Source organism: Epinephelus moara, chromosome 11 (genome assembly GCF_006386435.1).
Source record: "Epinephelus moara isolate mb chromosome 11, YSFRI_EMoa_1.0, whole genome shotgun sequence".
Taxonomy (NCBI): Eukaryota; Metazoa; Chordata; class Actinopteri; order Perciformes; family Serranidae; genus Epinephelus; species Epinephelus moara.
This window is the reverse complement of record NC_065516.1, coordinates 18639106-18661346: the sequence shown is the minus strand read 5'-3', so window position 1 is coordinate 18661346 and position 22241 is coordinate 18639106. Positions and strand designations below refer to the sequence as shown.

The window sequence follows — 22241 nt, the reverse complement described above, 5'->3', positions numbered from 1 at the left end:
TAAAGCAACAACATTCTTGTTTGGTATGTTTGTACAAGAGTTTTATTTACAATGTTAACAAGATAGGTGTCAGTTAATTTATCCTCTGGCTGTTTGGTGCTCAGAGTTGACAGACTCGAAGCAAAAAAAAAAAAAAGGGTCCAGCTTCAGTGACATAAACTAAAACCATGTTTGTCCACTTAAAATGCAGAATATATATTGTTGTCATAATTAACATTAAAAAAAAAAATCTTTCAGTTGGAATTAATAAGACAAACGGGTGTGAGTCTCTTGAGTGAGCAGCATCTTTAACAACAAAATGAACAGTCAGTATTTTAACACTTTTGTCGTGCCCACGTCAAACTGTAGGCACTGAACGTCATCATGAAACAAACACAAGACACACAGAAAGACACATGAGGCACAAAAACAGGACTTGATGGTACATTCACAGGCAAAAAAAAAAAAATACAGGAAAAATAAAGTGTTCTTTGAGTCTTCAGGACATGGGCACAGGGAGGAAGAAAACATGAGGGTGCAAAGCCTCATTTCCTGAAAAGGGCGTTGCGGGTGATGCTGTACAACAGGTGATAAGGCTTTCGTTTTGGGGGCTCGGCCAGTGAAAAGACCTGCTGCTGAGGCACGCTGGTTGGAATGGTGATGTGACGCTGGTGAAGTGGGTGAAGGTTTTGGTGGTGCGGTGGGCCAGAGCCAGAGTAACCAATGTCTGAATGGTGAACAGGCAGAACAAAAAAACAAAAACAAAATTACAAATAAAAATCAATGTTAAGATAAAACTTTGAAATAAAGAGTAGATAAACTAAATAAAAATGTTTTCTTACTTTTGCTCTTCTTCTGTTTGGCTCTTCTGGCATTAACAATAGCCTGTTTTCTTTGCTCTTCACTGATCTCCATCCCTGCCAGGAAACACACACAAATACACCTTCAGGTCAAAATATTTCGGACCACCCCCTTTTTCCAACAATCATTTCACCCTGTTCACCTTTTTTTTTTAATCTCTACCCACAGTAGCTGTCTTGCGTCATGAATGAAAGGAATTCAGCAGGACTCACCCATCTCTTGATCTTCCTTGACTCTGTATCTCTCCTTGGCAAACGCCTCTAACCACCTCTGCTTGTCCTGGGCCTTCCTGCAGCACAGCACACACACAAACTCTAGGGTGGAGGCGTGGCGCAGGCGCAGAGCATTCCTCAGGGTCAGGCCCAGGTCTGGGTCCCGCCCGTCAGGCACGTCCACCACTTCGGTCTGGTCCATATCCAGCCGTCCCCGGTAGTGGAGCAGGTCTCTGCGCAGGACGTCTTTTTTACAGAAGACCAGCTGGTGGTCAAACAGGAAGAAGCTGCGCTGTTGCATTTTGCCTTGTCGGATGACCCGAGTCAGCTCACCAGAGTGGATCAGCTCTGAGCTGCGTTCCAGTACATCAGGTCCCTGCACAAACACATTTACATTGAGTCGACAGATTTATAAAAAAACATTTAAAAGGATGGTTTGCATTTTTTAAAGCTGGGTTGTATGAGGTACTCATCCACCACAGTAGATGTCAGTTGGCATGCTCCCAGTTTGAAGAAGCAGACAGGAGTACCGCCATGAGAGCCAAGCAATGTAGTGCTGTGAACGGTTTAGCAGCAAAATATATCTTAGCTGCCAACCCAAAATATGAATATCACTATCATTAAGTAGACCCTATATTAAGAATATTTTCACTGCTCTATCTTGCCGTCTGACAGCCCTTTCCTTCGGCACAACCTTTTTTGAACTGTAGAACTTCCGTATTCGTATGCATTTCTCTCTTTCGGCCCGATTAGGTCTCCCTCTGGAAAAGTTCTATTACATATTCTGGTTCATAGAGGTATGGTCTTGTCTCCACAGTGAACGGCATTTTATTGTCACTGTCAATCACTTTTTTTTTTAAAGTTGTTGTCTTCTTCACACACTCTAAAAGTCTGATACGCACAGCTGATCTGTGGCGTAATACAGTGCACAGCACAGTTGGGCGCTTTTGCATAGGAATACATAAGTTATATCGATGAGAAAATGTAGTGCCAAATGAAGGGCTGTCTGACAACAAGGTGAGGTGGTTAAAATATTCTCAATATAGCCTATACTTTAAATGATATTGTTTAAGGTGAGCCTTTTCTTTTAGTTGGCTAAAGCAAGTTTATCTGCTGCCCCTATCCACAGCAGTAGATCACTTAGCTTCTATATCGGCATTCCTGCTTGCCTCTACAAACTGGGGGTGCACCGTTTGCCATGCACTATGGGCTAAACACTTACTATGGGTAAATACCTCATACAACCCTGCTTCAAAAAATCCAAATTATTGCTTTAGTAATTTTTTTTTTTTTTTTTTTAAACACAGGGCTGGAAAACAGGCCACTTTTAATTAAAGGGATAGTGCACCCAAAAATGAAAATTCAGCCATTATCTACTCACCCATATGCCGACGGAGCGCTCAGGTGAAGTTTTAGAGTCCTCACATCCCTTGCGGAGATCGGCGGGTGGAGCGGCTAGCACACTTAATGATAGACGGCGCCCCAGACTAACGTCCAGGAACACAAAATTGAATCCACAAAGTATCTTCATACTGCTCATCCGTAGTGATCCAAGTGTGCTGCAGCCGCAACATAAAAAGTTGTTTCGAAAAACGTCATAGGAACTCTGTTTTTAGCCTCACTGTAGCCTGTACTGTGTAGCTCTGACTGCTTCTCTGTGCTCCGCGCTCACGTGTGCACGCCTGCGTGAGACCAGCGAAAGCATGAGCTTTGCTCACCGTGTTTACATCACGTGACACATGCACCGCAGGGAGAGACAACGTAACCACAGTAGCTAAAAGATAATTTGCACTACGGTCTTTTAGCAAAGTACAGCCCAACATGTCTGAAGACTTTGAAATTGAGGAGGAACAGCATTTCTTTGTTGAGCCCTATTTGTTTGAGCCCGAGTATACGGAAGTGGAACTCAGGCTACTGGACGAAGCAGCCGCTGCAGCTCATGAGCCTAACCCTCAGCCAGCCGCAGAATACCAGAGTCGAGCACTGGAAACCTGGTGGTGTAGTTGTTTCAAATGCAAAGCAATGCCAACGGATGAGGAAAGTCTTTGCTGCTCAGACTGGGAATTGGCGATGCCTGCACTTGAGAATCTTGACATCAGTACTGACGAGACTGTTGCTCTTCAGAGATCACCGATCACCCTGAGCGCACACTCGTGAGCGCAGAGCACAGAGAAGCAGTCAGAGCTACAGGCTACAGTGAGGCTAAAAACAGAGTTCATATGATGTTTTTCGAAACAACTTTCTATGTCGCGGCTGCAGCACACTTGGATCACTACGGATGACCAGTATGAAGATACTTTGTGGATTCAATTTTGTGTTCCTGGACGTTAGTCTGGGGCGCCGTCTACCATTAGGTATGCTAGCCGCTCTACCCGCCGATCTCCGCAAGGGATGTGAGGACTCTAAAACTTCACCAGGGCCTCCGTCGGCATATGGGTGAGTAGATAATGGCTGAATTTTCATTTTTGGGTGCACTATCCCTTTAATAACCAGATTAAAAAGTGGAACAATATTGATTTGTCATCATCACCTCCCAGTGTAGAATGGCCACCTGCCAGTGAGCAATGGTGTCGAGACTCTCCAGCCGTCTCTTCCTCTCATTTATCAGACTGGCCACGTTCTTCATAGCCTCATACGCTTTGCTCACTCCGCTGTAGTCACTGCAATGAATCAGCAAAGGAACAATGAGCAGAGGGTCAACCTTACACAAAAACTGACAGACAATACATTTTTATTTAGAGTTGCACACTGCTTTAATCTCAGTCATGGGAAAGTAAGTAATTAAACCACTGAGTGTGTTCTTTATTTAAAGAGCAATTCATCAAAATATTGTGTAGTAGAGCTTTGATTCTCTGCCCATGCCCAACTGGGACCAATCCTACCCGTTGGGTTAAGGCGGGGCCGAGTTGTTATATCTTAGTATTCCACCAGGCTTAAATCAGGTCAGGTTCTTGCCAATTTATCTGTCTTTTTTCTGATGAAACTGGCTAAATGGCAGGAGTTGCATTGGACTGAATCAAGAAGGAAATAGAGAGGAAGCGGGCAGGGGGGCTGCACTAAAGAGATTGGAAGAGTGACAGAAAAACAGAGCAATACAGTGGGAAATGGGGAAAAGAGCATGCACAAGAAAGGGATGGGCAAAGACAGAGAAAAGAGCTGCAAGGCAATGTGGTTGGCAGTGTTTGCTTCTTCCTCCCTATCAGTGGGAGAGATGTGCATAACACACAGTGAGGAGCATTGATTATCCATTATGTGATTAACTGGCATAAGATGTGGTTGTTATAGATTTGAATGCATCCATAGCAACAAGCATCACTAGGTCCTGAAGTGACAAAGTAGATGTAGATGACTTATGACCTAAAGTGTACAAGAAGTGAAAGAGTAGTCTGAGGAGTACCTGTGGTCTTTGGGGGTGTACTTGAGCAGTTCCCCTAGCTGCAGGGGGTATTTACAGATCTTCTGTACGGGCGTGAGCAAGAAACCCGCAATTGAAATGTCGATCATCTGCTGGAGGAGCCGGCAGGCCTCAAAGAAATGTTTATATTTGCCCGACTTCATGAGGCGCTGCAGCTCAGCACAGGCTGCTGGATGAGTGTTACAGTAGTCTGAGTAGATAGAGAAGCCTTCTCCCTTTGGGAAAAGAAAAGTGCTTTAATGAATATTTAGAGCTACTGAATCAGTTTAATAAATGTTTGAATGATTAAGTGAATCAAGGAAGGTTTTTTTTTGTGTGTGGCTGCTACCTGCAAGAGAAAACAAGAGCCTATTTCACTGAGATGTGGTTGGTCTTTGTTGTACTTCTTCTCCAGGTCTCTGAGAAACTGCCTCTGAAACTTGTAGATGTCCTCGATGTTGCTGAAGATGGTCTTCAGCTGCAGCTCAGTGAACATGTCCGGGTGCTTACGGCACTGACGGATGTAACCCTGAAAGGGAAACAACACCAGTATGCTGACTACACTGACAGAGGGTATGGAAACAGTTCACACACTGACCAACAGGAGGTGCTACACAGTTAAGTCCCTCTTTGAAATACAAACATAGCTTACTCTCAATATTTCAATACAAAATGCTGACATTCAATATGATGTAGGACTGCTTAGGAGATGTGAATCATGTCTAGATTAAATTAAGAATGTAAGAGAAGCAGCAGCCAGACAAGTACCTCACAGATGTCTTTTAAGTGCTTGATGTAGATGCGTTCAGTGTTCATGATTTCCTGAACAACATTGGTTCTCATCTGCTCCTTGTGCTGAGTACTGTGTGTGTCCCTGGGGGGTGGATCCTCCTGGTCGGCTACACTCTCCACACTTTCTGCACTTGAGTCCTCCTGGTTCACTCGCACCTGAAACACATCCACCACACTGAATGGGACCTGCTGAGCACCATTTAAATCATACATCAGCATTTCCTTAAAGCTAACTTAAAGTCTGGATTACATTTCCAAAACACATTTATTTAGTCTCCACGCAATCAAACAGACATGGCGCTTGAAATTAAATTAAATTTCCAGCTCGTAAGTGAAATAAATACGATTACAAAAGGGAGAACAACAGCTACTTAAAACTACAAAAAAACTCCACATCACTATGGAAACAACATGTGCAAGTTTAACCAGCTCTTGTTTGGCAACATTGATTCAGCTACAAGCAATTACACAGCAGACAGCCATCTGCCAATCAAATAACCTCACCATGGTTACCACAGCCTGCCTAATTAAGACTTAACTGTCAATCAGCTGCGGTCACCACAGAAACCAGCTGAACCTCTGAGGTTTGAACCCTTCCACACACACTGTTAAGAGGGCCGGTGGGGTTTGTTTGGAGCTAAGCCAGTTTGCGAGTCTTTTCTGTGCTGCTGGAGAGCAAACATGCGTTAGAGACACAGGTCAGGAAGTCCACTTACCCTCACAAAGCTGGAGGGGAACCAGGCCTCCTTGTCAGCCCCCCTGCCCCACCACCAGTCCTTGTGCGAGCCATCCAAGACACGGATAACATCTCCAGCCTTGAAGGCCAGCTCCTGCTCCTCCATGGTCACATGATCCCAGAGAGCCTCAGCATACACCGTGTGGCCAGAGCTTATCCACTGAGTAGCACATACAGATAAGATAAAGATACAATTACATGCAGGCTAAGCCCATGTCCTAACATGTAAGATTATGTCTAGACTTGTGGACACCGTAATGGTTGTCTGTTGTGCTGAACTGCAGCCAAACATCTTGAAAACACACACACACACACACACACACACACACACACACACACACACACACACACACACACACACACACACACACACACACAAAATATTTTCACATGGCTGTTCACAAGGCAGGCATACAAGATACATGTTGCATCATAAATTCAATACACATTTTTGGAGAAGATGTTTGCGAGTGTTGCAACATGACAAGCTCCTCAGCCTTACCTCGTTGAGCACAGAGAGCTCCACCCCTGACTGGAGGTATGGTGTGACATCAGTGAGCTCATCAAAGCTGCCCTCCTCCTCCTCACTCACGCTGTCATCAAGCGTTGCTGAGCACTCAGACACACCATCTGCAACACATATACAGAGATTAAAAAACTGTGCAGAGCTGAAAGCTTTCTGACAAGATGTAAATAATCCAGAAAACAAGCCACAGATGCAGGTACACCCACATCTGGCTCCACACTAACATTCTCCTCCAACTTACTTATTGACATTCCCAGACTCAGCTTTCCCACAGATTAAAAATTGTGATCAACAATAATTCCAGTTCTCACCGCTGAGCACTCTGTGGAGCTTACGCCGTCCAACACGGTCCAGTCCGATGGGGGTGCTCTGGGATAGGGCGGAGGGACGAAACCTGGCAGACACTGCTCTGTAGGGGGGCACCTGGTGGGAGGGGATGGGTGGCCGCGACAGGGGCTGCAGAGAGGACAAGGAGAAACATCCTGGGAGTTAGGAAGAGCTCGCTTTCTCAGGCTTTCATCACCTACCTGCTGACTCTGTGCTACGCAGAAATAAAGCCTGCGACTTCTTGACAGGTAGCATTCATAACCAAGGCATGATCATTTGTTTTGGACTCCAGCAGACAATAGAGATAGAGAACAAAAGAAAAAGTGTTCAAGGTTCAACTCCTGAGCTCAGGGGACGCCCCGGCTCCTTGTCTTTTTTGGACATTTTAAATAGTACTTGTGTTCTTTTCTTTTTAAATTCAAAATTCCTCCGTATTTAGTTCAAACATCAAAAAGTGGGAAAATATTTTGTGTTTTACTCACTTAGAGAGACTCTTACTAATCAAAGTAACTTCCCCTTACTTTCTATAATGATAATTGATCAACATGTTTTGTTTTTGCAACAGCAGCAGGAAACAAATCCAGTTGAGCCCAGTGAAAATGAATTTGAACTGATTTGCTCCCTTGAAAATATTTAGGTATTCTTCAGGGTAATTCTATAAAACAGAAAACAGTGAGCCTTGTGTATAAACCACCACTCACATGACTATCACTGGTAGGAAAAATATTGCTTTCTTACCTAAGAATGTAGAGGATACACAGTATTTTTTAGTTCAAACATACTTATAACCACAGATTTAATTATTTGGATTCCTTCATTGGCAACTACATCAGCCTGACGTCAACCTAGATTCCTCACGACTTACTGAAATGAACAAATACAACTACATTTCCAGTTGATAAACAGCAGCTGGGATTTCACCTAAGCCTTTTCACTTTTTTCAAAACCTATATGCTTCTAGTGAATTTAAAGGAGTCATATACAACATTCAGAGCATATCTATAATTCAGGGTCTGCTTCAGGTTGTCTGCACACAGTTCTCAACATGGAGGTGGCTGAGCCGCCAGCTAGACGCTAACAGCACCAACAGTGCAACCAACAGCACCAGTGTTGACAGAGCTTACAGTGTTAACCTGGGGAAGGACCAGAGGGTAGGCGCTACGTTTCTGCAATGACGCCATGGTTCGGGACAGCGCTATCATCCATAACTACAGTTATAGCCGAGGCTTTTAGCTAGCCAGTGGGACAAACACACACTCAGGGACACAAATGCACTAACTCCTTGTTTCCACGTGATATGTATACGGAGAAGGGGCAACTGGAAGTCCATTCATTCCGATGTGAATTTGCCTCGACTATGTTAAAAAAATTAAATTTGCTGTGGATTTCGGAGACCGTATGACAGTGTGCTAGCTTAGCTAACAGGCTGCTAACTAGCTAACAGGCTATTTTCTTCAATTCAATTGCCTGTTGATCGTCAAGTGAGTTTGTATAATTAAAAATAACTTATTTATCTAGTTTGAACACATTGTGAATATCAATAATGGTATTCTGCTAAAATATGGTTATACATTATGTACAGTCAGATTGTCGTTATAACTCGTTCAGCCACACGTCTTTTAATTAAATATTTCTCAAAACATGCCACGTACCTGGCAGGTCCTGTTTTTGTCCCAGTAATGTTCTAAGAGCATATTCAAAACTATTGGATGGCAAAAAAAACCAACAAAATTAGCCTCACCACCATGGCTACAGGTAGTTTTTAAATCAGGTTTCTATCCATCCGTAAAGAAATGCACTTCCTTGCGTTGGACACTAGAGGCGTCATCTGTATATTTATGGATCTACGGACACCAGTCACATACGTAAGTAGATACGAGGCATAACATGCACACACCGCCAGACTGCCTACCACGACAACAAACAGAGAAGCTCACATTACAACACACAAAGAGGTAGTGTAGCTTCATTCTCTGCTCAGGACACCATTACTCCACAATATCTTTACATAGTAAATAGTTGTTTGCCGCTATATTAATCCTCCAAATGTCGTACAGAGCTCCTTTAAACTGAAACTGTGAAGGCTTACTGAAGGAAGGCAGTCGTCTTTCTCCTCAGCATCAGCAGAGAATAGATCCACGACCCCGATCACTGAGATTGGACGCTGTCTCATGCCTTGAACGTCTCCGTTCATGCTGCAGTTCTCCGAGATCTCTCCATTCCCACATGCGTCATTACCACTGCTGTCTTTATACACTGATGTATTTGCTGTCTGTTCTTCAGCGTGCAGTTCTGCCACTTCCTCTGGAATTGAGTGCTTCCTGGAAACGAGCTGCCCGTAGTCAGAGATGGGCCGAGGTCTTGGGCGCCCATTCCTTCGCCTGGGCTTGACGGAGGATGTTTCCGGGGATGCATTGGTGGGTGATGTAGGTGACTCCGAGAGAGATGTTGGAGAGATGGGAGGAGTGCTGCTGGCTGTTGGAAAGACCTCCTCTGTTTGGAGAGGTGCCTCTGACCCTTGTTGGTTTGACATCTCCTAGGAATCAAAAAGAAACAGTTAAAAATTCAATGAGGACAATGATATTGATTTTCCCCTCGCTCAACTATCTGCCATGCACAGACATGTACAACATAATATCTGCTGGCAAGAACATCTGTTAATCAGAAACAGAGCAAAATCGTACTGCAAGTCATAAAAGTCGCAAATAGAAGCAACTGTCTTGTTTGGATTTCAATGCAGAACCACAAGAATCAGTATGAAACTATTTCAATGAACTTTATCAAGATTCTCGTGAGAAACTTTATTATCATGTGAAAGCATTCAAGTTCACACAGTGATTGGCTCCATATATTGAACTCAATAAACCCCTACGCTTATCATTTTCAAACAGAACTGCAACAGAAATTCCACAAATATTCCACAATTAAATGTTATCATTCTGTATGTATGTCAGTATACTCAACAGTCAAATATTGGCTAATGGTTACTCATTTGGAAATTGTTGTTCTAAGTCTCTTAGTCAGCCAGCGATATCAAACCTCACCTCCTGGTTTTCTCGATCTGGGTCCGGTCCCCGGCATATACACTGGAAAGGCACGCAATGGACTAGCACCATTGTGAAACAAACACAAACACAGACTGGCCTGTGTATCCAAGGCCAAGTCCCTGATTTCTTTTTTTAGGCCGGTAAAAGCCACTTGATTTCTAAAGTAAACAAATCAGATTTTTCTGGTTCATCTTTAAAGGTAAAATCCTCTTAGACAAAAACACATTTCACTACAACGGCGTGTTTATGGTCCTGTCTGCCGGGTGGTGCTGCTAGTGCTAGCTGTCCGAGGCCCAGTGCCCATGGTGCTGGACTTTGATCCAATCGGCTTCAGCTAGAGGGAACGGGGAGACGTGAGGCGGGGGACGTACTCAGTCATAGCTGCCTACCCTCCCACAGCAACAGGACTATGGAGCGGCTTTGCGCAAGGGCCACTAATCATAAACAAAGCCTAATCATTAACTCTGCTCCTTCAGAGTGCCTGGTAGCACACAACAGCTGGCTTCAGCATGTGACCCTGCCGCAGCAGAAGTCAGTATATCAAACACGACTGACAGGAAAAAGGACAGTGAAGAAAGATTTATGCCTACGCTGTTATTTATTTGACACCGAAGGGGACTTAGGACACACGCAGAGCTCTTTTTTCTGGTTTTTTTTTTTTACATACAAGCACAATACTGACAAGCACCACCTTGGCACAAGAACTTATCTCACTTCGTCAGAATCATGCCAGACTCAAAGATCACTTCATAAAAATCTCTCTTGAGGTGTGATCTTCAGTTCCTAAGACAAGGGTCAATGCCATTCATCTGGAAGATTGGCATCCATTAATGATCCTGCTGTTTTAGATGATGAGGAAGACATTAAATCTTTCCACAATCATCCAGTACTTCCTTCCTTCCTCTTTGTACCCTTACAGAGAGCCTGTAATCTAATGATTTCCAACCCCATGTTTCAAAATCAATGATAAAGGTGCTGCTAATGTGTGATAGCGTCAAACATTTTGTAGCTTTGTTCTCTTTCAGCTGCAGTACGTTTTATCTATCTGTAAGCAGTGAAACGCTTTGTAGCCAAAGAGACCAGCTGCATAAAGATAACACCCTAGCTTGATGTCATCATAACTGTTTTACACACTTCCTGTAGTGTGTCAGAATATCTGCATGTCCTGTGCTAATGAGCAGGGAGGTGGAGCAATACTGATTGCTAACAGAAACAACTTTTTACAGTGTGTGCCAAGAAAAATTTAATCATATCACATCAGACTCCAGACATCTTTGAGCTCACGGGGTTTATTAATAAGGATTGCCCGATTTCCTGGGGCAAGTAAAATGCCACGTCAGGCTTGTAAATCTAGCCACTCACTTGCCTCATCAGGCAAGTGCTAGAAAAGGAATTAATCATATCATTTTTTTCCGGAGCTGATGATAGAAGTAGATAAAAAGTGAGCCAAAGTGAGTTGCATCATTCTCATCTCTGTAGAGAGTTGCACATGTGCAGCACTGATCAGGCACTCCCGAGAAAATGGTGGTGGGTAAAGACCAAGTTTTTGAGCTGAAGCTTAAAGCCTGGTTGAGACCAAAGGTTGGCAACAAAATGAGTAGAAACTTGAAACTACTTGCAAGGCGTCAGTCTGCAGTTTACACCAATGTGACAAGACGAAACCAGACGAGGCGAGACGAGATGAGACAGTGTATCATCCCCAAAGCAACGACTCTCTGTACTTTCCAGCTTTTCAGGTTTAGTTTGTAGCTGAATTTGTAGCTTCTTAGAATATGAATAATAGTGATAGTGAGACACTTGCTACAGTTGCATTTGTAGTAGTGATGAAAAAGTGAAAACAAACAAAACAACGTAAGCTTTAGATGGGCTGTATTCATAATAAATACACCACAACTATTTAAATGACCAGCGCCGATTAATTGGTCAATGAGTATGCTGTGACATGCGCACATACAGTGAGCTGCAGCAGCGACAAACTGTCCGACATCGTGAGGACGGAGACCAACGTTTGTTGATGGCCGTGGGGATGTCAACAAGACCTGCTCGGGCTGTTGTCAGAGAATGCTACAGCAAGTAAATATGCCGTCTGCGGACAGTGTAGCTAACTTGGCCAGCAGACTTTGCAATTCGCTGACTGGCTGCTCAAACAGGTGACATGCGGTATGTTCTAAAACCAGCCACTGGGGATTTTATAAGCTGGGTCGCAGGTGACACAATCAGCCGGCTTGAGTCGAGCTGAGACAGGCCAGTTCACACCGCTGCAACTTTTCTCTACAATTTTCTAAAACAATTTCAACTTGTTAAGAATCTTTGGACTGAACTGGGCTGTGAATATTTCAGGATGTGAGAGCATTAGAGGATGTGGGCAAAACTCCAGCTATGTATTGTGCAAGTTTGCCGAAAGTTAAAGAGACAGGCGAATACAATGGGGCCATTATTCATGACAATTAACTTTAGTCTTTGTTGATATTTGACAACTCATAAAAACAACAATTCTTGTAAAAATTTAATTTAGGCAAGTAGATTTTTGACCCACTCGCCCAACCAGGCAAGCAAAAATAATCATTAACATTAACCCTTGGCAAATGATTTTCAAGTTACTCCCTTACTTCATTTGGTAGCAGGTTGCTTTCAGTCTGGTCTTGTTGTTCTTGCTCTTTCTGGCTGAGTGGAGATGAATCACCTTCTGCTTTATAACCACTTGCTGTGGCCACAGTCAGTGATTCATCATGAGCAGAGATACCGGTTGAAGTCTGTTCTGTTCCCTCTGGAAGCTCCACAGAAACCTGGCTGATAAGAACCTGGTGCTGCTGGGCGCTGACATCGTAATCAGGCTGTAGATGAACCAGAGGGGTGCGCTCAACAGACATGACCCTGGCTCTGACGGGCGAAGGCCGGCGCTGTCGCTCAGTGGTCGTTAGGCAAGGCACACGGCGAGAGTAGTCGTCATGAAGACGGGTCAGGGGTGACAAGGGAGACTGAGAGGTGGGGCTGGGGGAGGGACTTCGCCTTCGTCGGACAGTCAAGTCAGTCATGCTGCCTACTAGCTTTAGCATTGGTCCCTTGGTCATCACAGGGCTCTTCCTACGGCCGCCTGCGTGGCCCCGTAGGTCCACTGAGGAGGCACTGGCTGTCCTATGGATGTTTGGTGCCCCGTTTGATGTGCTAGTCCTCTGAGAGTCCTCCTGAGGGGAAGGAGTTCCTGGATTTGGAGCTTTGCGTCTGAAGGGTGCTTTAAATATATGAAGATTTTCTGCACTTCTGCTCAGTCGGCTCAGCACCTTCACATCTGTATTCTCACTCGTGTTCTTTGTTTGGACATCGACCTTGGATGTCTGATCTAGTTTCCGACTGTCCGTAGCTTCATTTGTACTACTTCCTGTTAGTTTTCTATTCCCTGTGTCAAGTAATGAGATGCGTCCTGCTCCGTACGCTCTCCTGATACTCCTTGACAATCGTGTGTTGCGTGTGAGACCACCTCCTTCATCAGTGTCCTCATCATCAAAGTCTTCAATATCTGATCCACATTGGCTCATCGCAGCCAACTTTTGGACAGTAATATTTCCATTAGACACACTGTATCCCTCTGAAAACTTAAAATGATTTGCTGCATCATCTGAACCAGGGCCAGTGTTGCCGTTTGCCATTTCCTGATCTGATGGGTCATGTTCTCCATCGTGGGTGGCTGCCCCTCTACTCTGTATACCCTGGAGCACAGAGGAGCGGAGCTTTTTAAAGGAGTCTACAACACCCAGTCCTGAAAGTCCCGACCAGGCCTGGGGGCCAGTGTTGCCGTCGTTGCTGGGGATTGAGTTGGGACCGTCAGAGGTTGGAGTGTGAGCAGGGACAGGGCCCTTCCTCGAGTTAGAAAAGAGCCTCATGATTCTTGAGGAGTAAGGCTTTCCTTCGGGTTGACTTATAACAGAGTTGGACCAGGCGGAGGAGTTGATACCATTCAATCTGTTTTCATCAGGACCTACTTGGCCACCACACCCAGACAGCAGACATGGGACTGTACTTCTGTCAGTATGACTGTGGAATGGGTATATATCACTGAGGGGTCGGCTTCGGATCAGCGGGTCAGCTTTAGAGTCGGGGAGGCACGGGAGAGAGTCTTGGCTTGTGGACAAGACCCTGTCGTGCTGTTCTGCCTGCAAAACCAAACAGAGATTCAGTTTAGGAATCTTTGCATGCTGCATTAGAGAAGAACTAATGGTCCTATTCAAAGGTTACTACGGAGAAATGAATGTTGCTGATCAGATAAAAGCAGATCAGACATATGTATTTGATTTAAAAAATGAACTGAATAAAATAAAAACATCTTTACATGTATTTTTCAGGGAAAGCTGAGAAAAACATTTGGATGAAAAGGACATACTGTTTGCTTAAAGGGATGGACGGACAAGAATTAACTACTGTGTGTTTACAGTACAGTGTCCGCTGTGTTTGTATGTGAGAGAGGAGCAAAAGAGAGAATAAAGGGAGACAAAGATAACCAGACAACAGAATATCCCTCAGTGTGCACAGGATCCAGAGGAGTAAAACATCTTTCACTGAGAACACTACATGCATTTGTCCTTGGTGCTGTATTTCAATGTCCAAGGAGAGCTGAGGCCCAGGTCGGGGTGGTGTTGTGCTAAGTTGAGCTTTATGTGTGTGTGTGTGTGTGTGTGTGTGTGTGTGTGTGTGTGTGTTTGTGTGTGTTTCAGGGCAGTGGTAAATGCAGCTGAGCCTTTGAAGCGGGGCTTTGTGAGCGTGACTAAGCAATGAAACTTTCTAATCCATTGTGATTAATGCAATAAATTGCCCAGTTTTCTCCAGATTACGTAGGTGATGAGGTGACGCTGAGGGGGGGCTGTGTGGTCTTCAAATCAGAGAAGATATTTCAACTCTTTATCCTAATACACAGAGAGCCTGCAGTGTTTGTCTGTACAGGATTCTTTCTAATAGGCCTTTTCACAGGGTGCATTTGGTTTGTTATAGGAGGAAAGGCGCAGGTGTTACTAAAACATTAACAATAGCTCTGTTCTATTCAAGTGTTCCAGTAAGCCATGACAGTGCGACAGTGAGTCAGCATGCACATTATGAGGACCCCAAAACTGAAGCAGCTAAATGGAATTCAGGCATTGTTCATTCTTTACACCCTGCTTTTCCTACAGTGACATGTCAAAATGTCTAACAGCCTATTATTTCTTTTCTGTTCTACTTCAAAAAGTCTCTTTATGACTGAGTTCAATGGTTTTGATGCACTGTACCAGATTATGGCCATAGATAAGTATTTCACTGCTAGAAAGATGGTCTTTCCATAAAACTGAGCTGTCTATGCAGCAGAGAGATGTAAATACTTTTGAAATTGATGCTACATGACCAGAGAAAACTGAGGAAAAGGGCTGTGGCATTTGCTTACAACTTGAATTAAGGGACCAAGAAACACACCTGCTGGCAATGCGAGCATGTCTGTGTTGACACAGGAAACATTATGGCGGCCGGCTGGCAACAAACAAACTCAAATTACAGTGAAACAGAAAGCTCAAATCTGTTTTCGAAATATTTGAGGCGAGCAATAAGAAACGCAGTAACAGAATCTTGGTTCACATTTGATCAACACAGCTTAGTTTGTCCTCAGAATTTTCAGCCTCCGTTTTCACAATACAGTACAGTTGCAGCGATATACCAGTTTCAAGGTATATCATGATATATAAGTTGCCGATTGTCATACCGTGTACATTTGCTTATCTATGATATAGGGAAAAAAATGAAACTGGACGTTGAATCTCCCTTTTATTTTAGTTATTTTCTAAGGGGAAGCTTTTACACATACTTCTATTAAGATAGGATAAGATAACCCTTTACTTGTCCCGTAATGGGGAAATTTGCAGCATTACAGCAGCAGAGGGACGATGCAAACAGGAAGCAATATATATGTATGTATTGATAAAAAGAAAAACACAAGGAGGTGTTTTAAGTAAACTGTACAATACAAAGGGCAAAATAATGAGCAAAAAGTATAAAAACACAATTAACTGAATTAACAAAATAGTTTCAAGTTTCACTAGCAGTAATAAAAAAAATTAAATATTTGTTGAATCAACAATAACCCTTCTGTTTTCATTTCTTTAAGGGTCATTCTAACGGAAAATAAAATAAATTCTTTAATACCATGATACCGTGAAACCGCAATATTTTCTTTCATAACATGAAAATATCATACTGTTTCAACCTTACAACAGAGGAAACAGTATGGCACCCACTTCCTTTTCACAAATTCACTTTTTACAGCCAAACAGTGCACTAAAATATGTTTCTGAAGAACTTTTTGGTGTGAAGTAGGTAATACAGTGACATAACCTTGGTTTATATTTGATCACCACTGTCTAGTTTTACCTTTTGATCTGAGTTTTAGACAGAGAGACAGGGGGCGGCTTTCTCTCTTGGTCTGCTTTTATACTCTTTGTCAGTGGTGACAGATGTATGAAAACACAAAGGTACAATCTATAGTTCGAGCAACAGCCCTAACACCAGCTCAAATTTGAGTCATCCAGCAGATTTGTACTGAGATGAGCAGGGAGATCCAAGGGCTGGTAAGATGGAGGAAAAATTACCATATTGATATGATCTAAGTATCCCTTTAAGCTAATTTGCATCTACTACAATCAAATATATGATGCTATAATTACAAGAATTGAATGATGGTATTATCATGCCATATATGTTTACATATTTTCAGAGGCTTTCAGAGGCTTTTTCCAGAATAGTTCACTGAATCCAACCTGAATATTCTGTCTCAATCAGAAAGATTTGGATGATATGTGATTATTAATATCATGGTGTGAGAGATCAGACATTTTCTCAGATTCTGGCTGAAAATTCCTAATTTATTGTTTATAAACTGCATATAAACGCTAAAAGTTAAGTCACATTACTACTAATTGTTTTATGTTCCTTGCAGGAAAACTGTCTCCTAACAAGACAAATAATCACCCCTAATAAATTGTCATTATCATTTAGGTATTCAACAAAAATGTGATTTTGTCAGCATCACTCAGTCCTAACACAAACTGAAGGCATTTTTAAGGTTTGACATCAGTGTTGCTTCCTGTCTGCTGTGTACACATGCGGGGAGTTGCAGGGATCCTGGAACGTTCCCATACTTCCCGACCTCATGCGTGTTCAGCAGCAGATGGGCTTTCTCAGTCAAACTCTCAGTGGAATCTGCTGTCACTTCAACCAGCTCACTCCATCACACCGAACTCTTATGTAAACACAGAGCCACCACTGCCAAGCACCGCTGCTGACAGACAGTAAACACCCCTCGTGAACAATGTGCTGCTTTCAAAGCTACACTGAATTGTCTTCTTGTACTTTCTCCTCCTCGGCCTCTGGAAGAATCACGTTGGATAGCAACTGGAAAAATAGACCGGATCAATTATTCCATCTATTTTCCCAGCAGAAAGATAGGAGATAGGAAAGGAATTTCTGCAGCTCGAGTAGCTTGTTTTTGTTTTGAATGCTCACGCCGTGCTATCAGCCACTCTACCGACAGTGCTATCCTTCAACACCTTTCTGCCTTCTCCCCGAACTTGGCGCCAACTGTCACAGGCCAGTTGGCGTCTACTAATACTTGGCAGTGCTGTTAGTCAGAACCAAGCTGACGCAGGTGGTGACTTTCACAAAAAGACAACACAGATTTCAGCTTATTTGCAATATGCTCTATACAGCAACAACTCTACAGGATGTTAGTTTGTGTAACTTTAACTATGCCATTTAAACCTGGCGATGGCTTTATGAGCCTTATTGTGTCTAGACAGAATGCATTAACTTCAATTACAATGTTTGATGTGCACGGTGGACAAACTTGTTTCAGTGTTGAAGTGGCAAGTCTGTTGGCAGCCCTCCAATCGTACCAAACAAAGAAACCCGGACAAAAGCAGTTTCCTTAATTATAAAAGCTATTTTTACCCTGAGATATAAAATATAAATGGTAAACTGTATTGCTTTAACTCAAGGCACTGTATGTTTATACTACCATGCACTTGATGAAAATACATAGTCAAGTCAATACAAGTCAAAAGATCAAAGGTTTCAATTCTAAGCACTGGTGTCTTTCCCTTTCCTCCATATTTTCTAAAATGACAAAAATACAAGTATAAATGAAGCATGTAAATAGAAAAAAGTATCTGCTACGTCCATGTCTACAGCTATGCATACTGCAACATCCAGACAAATATTACTTACGTGTGAATATCACGCCTTACTGTCTGTGAATGCAGGTCACTTTTACTATGTTGAACTTTCCTATATCGTCAGCTCAGCCTGTGTAGCTGGATAACTGCTGCTCCACGGCTTCCTCCTGCTAGGCTGTGGATGGGAGCGGCACACTGGGGCCCTGGTCCAGAGTTAATTAAGAGCTCAGGGAGGAGTCCCCCCCCCCCACACATGGCAGCCAGCTGGAGCCAGCCTCAGATTAGACTCCCAGAGACAAGGATGAACACTCACCCAGATACATAAACATGTATACAAGGGCTAAAAGCATGTGCTCCAAAAACACATGCACAATTAGTTAGAGCATCCTTTTTTCATAGTGCACGACCCATGTCCATGTGCATGTGCATTCACACACATGCCTGCACAGAGCTGAGCAGGGAGGAAGGCATTTAAATTACTGACTCCCTTCCTGTTTGGCTAGAAAACCCAGGCGGTTATGCAAGGAGTCATAAATGCATAGTGATAAGAGCCCTCCTACCCATAGTTCACCTCTGCAGGGGTATGCTCTGCCTGAAGCTAGGATAAAAATCATTAGGCCAAAATGAACTGAGCATTAAATTGAAAAACAACCAGACAGAGTATCAGGGGAAAGTAAGCTTTCTGTCATTTTCCATTCTCTGGCTTAACTCTGAGACAGACACAACCACCCCGGAGCAACACCACCATTCCTCCGTAAGCTGTCACATTACTGGTTGTCTATTTGTCTCGAGCAATGAGAGCTGTGAGGAAGACATACCTCTAGGATGTCTTAAAACAGCACGCCATAATGTTTTAAAGAACAGATTGGCTGATTAGCTAAATCAGTGTGTGCAACTTGGGTTCTGTGAAACTTAAGCTGCACATATGTTCAGTACTTAAGAAAAAGTTCACTGTATTTTGTCCTTCATGTGAATGAGTTTGTGAATGTACAAGTGTCTGTCAAGATTAAGAAACACTTGACAATGTTCAGTATTAAATATCTGAATCCATATTAAAATCTTTTTGGCCTTAATGCTTGGTATCTGACCTTATAGCCTGTTTCCCAGCTAAGATTAAAAGCGTCAGCAAGAAAAATCTACTGTGTGAGGGAGCAGTGTGTGGGAGTGTGTATGTTTGTGTGCGTATGGCCTATTCCTCTTCCCTCCTAGTAATAATCTGATTATTGGAGCTTTACCAGTCTGTGTTCAGAACTGGTTTCATCTACACATGATAGCCTAATCAGGGTGACAACAAGGCTATTCAGCACTGACTGAGAGTGACACCCAAAGCTTGTAAACAGCCCACCAGGGCTTGACTGCGGGGGGCGGCTTGGCCTGTGTGCCCCCTACATTTTAAGGTTCAGTGTGTAGGATTTAGGCAGATATATTGGCAGAAATGGAATAATAAGTTAAAAAAAGTACATTTTCTTTAGTGTAAAATCACCTGAAATTAAAAATTAAAAATAGGGAGCGGGTTCCCATCCACAGAGTCCGCTAAAATCTCAACAGTAGCACAGAACAGACAAACTAAACACTGGGTCTAGATAGGGCCATTTGCATTTTCCTGTCGGCCATCATAGTTAGCAGCCCCTCTGCATGCATTTATTTAGGGTTTTTACCGGTTTTAATCACCAGGTCTGTTTGATTAGGAGAGGAAGAGACCTCTGCCGATTATTCAGCTCCTCGTAAAACGCTCCTGAATGTCTGGATCTTAGGTTATCAGAGAAAAACATGAACACATGCAGATGCTGGGCTAGCAGCCCTTCTCCAAAGAGCCGAGTGGTGTCAAAGAAACACTGATTTGTACTATGAAACTACTTTTTTCAGCATTTTCACCGGTGTAATGTACTTGGTCTGTCCATTTAGGAGAGGAAGAGACCTCTGCGGATAATTCAGCTTTTGGTTAAAACCTCCTTAACAATGAACACTGAAGGAAATCTAAGCGGAAGAAGTTTCAACTGGATGCAATTAAATTAATGCATTAAATAAATCTAAATCTTACACAGTTTCTTCAAGGGTGAAAATGAAGAAATAGAGGCTAAACTTTCACAGACAGTATCCATAAAAATATGTCACCTCACACTGTGAAACAGACAACATGTCCCACCTGGATCAGTTGAGCACATGTGCTACCGACTCTATTTCCTGGCTACAGTCTCATATTTGTTCATGACCTAATTCCTCATTTTTCTGATCTTGAGGACAGAAGGAACTTGGGAGACAGCCACGCCCCTTTCTATAAAGCGTGGGAAGTGCAGGTAGAGGCCAAACCAGGGAGTGTCAGCACTCTCACAGAGGCAGCCACTTACTCACCTGATCTGCTGTGGACTGTCATAGAGACAGACGCACAGAAATCCAACACCACACAGTGCACAAGGCTTACAGAGGACAAAACGCCACTGAGCCTCGTTGTCAACAGTCAACGGTGTAACCTGACAGTGGTGCAACAATAATCAAAAGACTGCTCCATCAACATTTCATAACCATGAGAACAGAGAGCTTTTTAATAGAGCATAAATCCACTAATATTAAACAAGGATCTGAGGTCATCTTAAACACCAGTTTGTGGGCTTGGAAATAGTTTACACAGTATTTTACAGGCGCAAACGTCATTTTTGGACTGAGTCAGAGAGCTGGGCAAAGTTGCTTTGTTGTTGAAGTGCAAAAAGAAGAAAACAAATGCAGAATGAGTTCATAAATTATTGACACAAAGCTCTATTTTTGTACCCCATGAGACAGAATTACAACTGTGTATAAAATAGAGAGTAGCCTGGTGTAAAATTATATTGTAGTTGTTTAGCAGTGTTGTAAAAATGTGTGAATGTTTTTATATATCCTCTATAAAGCACTGGACTGTGACCTGTGCAGGCACCAGAGTGTAACTCTAATATAGAAATTTCATCTGTGGATCCATGAAAACAAGATAATTAATTGTGAGTGAACTGAGGACTCACACAAGAAGTGTAGCTTCATGCTAAGAAAGAAGCAGAAACTGAAAACAAGGAGCTATGGAAAGGGATTACACTGAGTAGTTTTCTAAGCTCATAAAGAACTCGGGGCCAAACTGCTTATTTATTTCTGCATTAATTAACTTTCTTTGGCCATAAAGCTCTTTGTAGTAGGTGGCCCCCTGCCCCTCCTTCACCAACTCCCTGCACAGCCTGGCATCTCCCACATCACTATAACAACCATGGCTATAATGCACCACAATAACCCCCTCTGGTCCCATTTCAAACAGGAGCACAAGAGGGAAATCACCGCAGCTGCAAAGTTACACACAAATAAGTAATTTGAATGAATTATACTTTCACTTGTTTTAGCTTTGGATTAAATTGCGCAGTTAATATAAACCAAAACTTTTGCTCACCCTGCTCATAGTCGCTGATGTTGTCCGCCTGCTCTTCTTTCTCTCACATCAACACAGCAGCTGTTTTTGTTTCTTAGCCATAGTGAAGTCGCCCGGGTTTCTCCGAGCTCCGACGACTTGCTGCCTCGCACTCGTCGTCCTCTCCCAAAAACATGTCGGGTACAACAACCACGACAAGTGCGCTGGCCCTGCTAACTAGTTACCCCGCAACATATTGAGACAAATGGCTGGCTGACTTCTCAAACACACTTAGCTAGCAACTTCAGCTAGCTCACGAGCTCACTCATAAACTTCTTCTAAATTGCGCAAGCGTTGCGGTTTTTTAAATTTCGCTTTCTCCGACCGGCAAAACCTGATGTTAATCAGGTGAGTGCACAAAGTAAACACTGAGTCACGCGATATCCTCCGGAGTGGCTGAAGAAAAGCTGATAATTTCGCTGATGACTCCAGTTCAAAGAGGTCTTTCTTGGAGGATTGAGCTCGCGAGCATCATTAATGCACTTGTTGCAGTGTTTCCAAGGGGCGGGGCTTAGAGAGGTTACAATTGAGGTTACTGGTTGACCGCAGCGTGACCAGTCGGCTGACAGCCAATCATAATTAAGTAGATGATTCCGTGACCGCGAAGCCACGCCCACACAGGAGCGTTCTTCATTGAAGGAAGGAGAATGCTGCTCCTCACTTCCTGCGGCTCTTTGAAGACAGAAAAAGACTGGACCATCCAGTTGTCTTGCTCGTGTCATGTCATTGTATCATGCCAAGACAATTAATGTGCTGTGCG

The 22241-nt window shown here is 43.2% G+C and overlaps 1 protein-coding gene across 2 annotated transcripts; it reads right to left on the bottom strand.

Annotated features, from left to right (window-relative positions):
- Positions 1–25: 25 nt before the first annotated feature.
- Positions 26–21950, bottom strand: spata13 (spermatogenesis associated 13). Of its 2 annotated transcripts, XM_050056865.1 has the most exons (13): positions 21464–21950; positions 12484–14025; positions 8917–9363; positions 6812–6956; positions 6477–6604; positions 5955–6134; positions 5215–5394; positions 4796–4975; positions 4450–4682; positions 3583–3712; positions 1053–1428; positions 822–896; positions 26–706 (listed from the first exon to the last, which is right to left on the bottom strand). In XM_050056865.1, the coding sequence occupies exons 1-13, from the start codon at positions 21470–21472 to the stop codon at positions 525–527; spliced, it is 3807 nt and encodes a 1268-aa protein (XP_049912822.1). In that variant the 5' UTR covers positions 21473–21950; the 3' UTR covers positions 26–524. The 2 variants fall into 2 exon arrangements, with proteins under 2 accessions (XP_049912822.1, XP_049912823.1); XM_050056866.1 differs by lacking the exons at positions 12484–14025; positions 21464–21950 and adding an exon at positions 9872–10205.
- Positions 21951–22241: the final 291 nt, after the last annotated feature.

Excerpts from the sequence above, each read along its gene's own strand:
- spata13 (XM_050056865.1), bottom strand. Across the intron at positions 5,395-5,954 it reads TCCCCTCCAGCTTTGTGAGG|GTGCGAGTGAACCAGGAGGA; the intron begins GTAAGTGGACTT and ends GATGTGTTTCAG. Across the intron at positions 3,713-4,449 it reads TACACCCCCAAAGACCACAG|TGACTACAGCGGAGTGAGCA; the intron begins GTACTCCTCAGA and ends GATTCATTGCAG.